General features: G+C 59.1%; 1 protein-coding gene across 1 annotated transcript; it reads right to left on the minus strand.

The window, feature by feature from the left end:
• Positions 1–3: 3 nt before the first annotated feature.
• On the minus strand, positions 4–904 carry LOC104535622 (zinc finger protein 665-like; the record flags this gene model as incomplete). Its single annotated transcript, XM_010184266.1, is given in 2 exon segments — positions 4–523; positions 525–904. Coding segments are annotated over 2 exon segments (900 nt in total), but the record flags the coding sequence as incomplete, so codon positions are not given.
• Between the last annotated feature and the right edge of the window lie 5 nt (positions 905–909).

A 909-nucleotide genomic window follows, 5' to 3' on the forward strand; every position in this document is an offset into this window, starting at 1 on the left:
ACACTTGTAGGGCCGCTCACCAGTGTGGATGACCTGGTGCTTGAGCAGGGTGGAGCTATATTTGAAAGCGTTCCCGCACTCCCTGCACTTGTAGGGCCGTTCATTGCTGTGAGTGCGCTGGTGAATGTACAGGCTGGATCTCATCGCAAACGCCTTCCCGCACCAAAGGCCCTCGTAGGGATTGTCGGTCTTGACATGCTCGGCCAAGGAGGAGATGCGTGTGAAGCTCTTCTCGCACTGGTCACAGGCGTAGGGGCGGTCATCGGTGTGAATCTGCAAGTGCCTGAGCAGGTTGCTGTTGCAGCTGAAGGCCATCCCGCACTGCTCGCACTTGTGTGGCTGCTGGGCGCTGTGTATGTACCTGTGCTTGGCCAGGCTGGACCTGTACTTAAAGCTGCTCCCGCACTCCCTGCACTGGTAGGGATTCTCGCTACTGTGCATCTGCTGGTGGCGAATGAGGGTGCTTCTGCCTTTGAAGCTCTTCCCGCACCTCGTGCAGCTGAAGGGCCGCTCGCCGGTGTGGCTCCAGGCTGGAGCTCTGCGCAAAGCTCTCCCCGCAGTCCCCACACTTGTAGGGCCGCTCACCGCTGTGGGTCCGCTGGTGACTCATCAAGGTTGACTTCTGCACAAAGCCCTTCCCGCACTCCTCACACCTGTAGGGCCGCTCACCGCTGTGGATGCGCTGGTGAGTCATCAGGTTGGACTTATGCACAAAGCTCTTCCCGCACTCCTCACACTTATAGGGCCGCTCACCACTGTGGGCCCGCTGGTGAGTCATCAGGTGTGATTTATGCACAAAGCCCTTCCCGCACTCCCCACACCTGTAGGGCCGCTCACCGGTGTGGATGCGCTGGTGCCTGGTCAGGGTCGTGTTTCTATTAAACGTCTTCCCGCACTCTTTACACTGGT

Source organism: Mesitornis unicolor, unplaced genomic scaffold (genome assembly GCF_000695765.1).
Source record: "Mesitornis unicolor isolate BGI_N332 unplaced genomic scaffold, ASM69576v1 scaffold23145, whole genome shotgun sequence".
Taxonomy (NCBI): Eukaryota; Metazoa; Chordata; class Aves; order Mesitornithiformes; family Mesitornithidae; genus Mesitornis; species Mesitornis unicolor.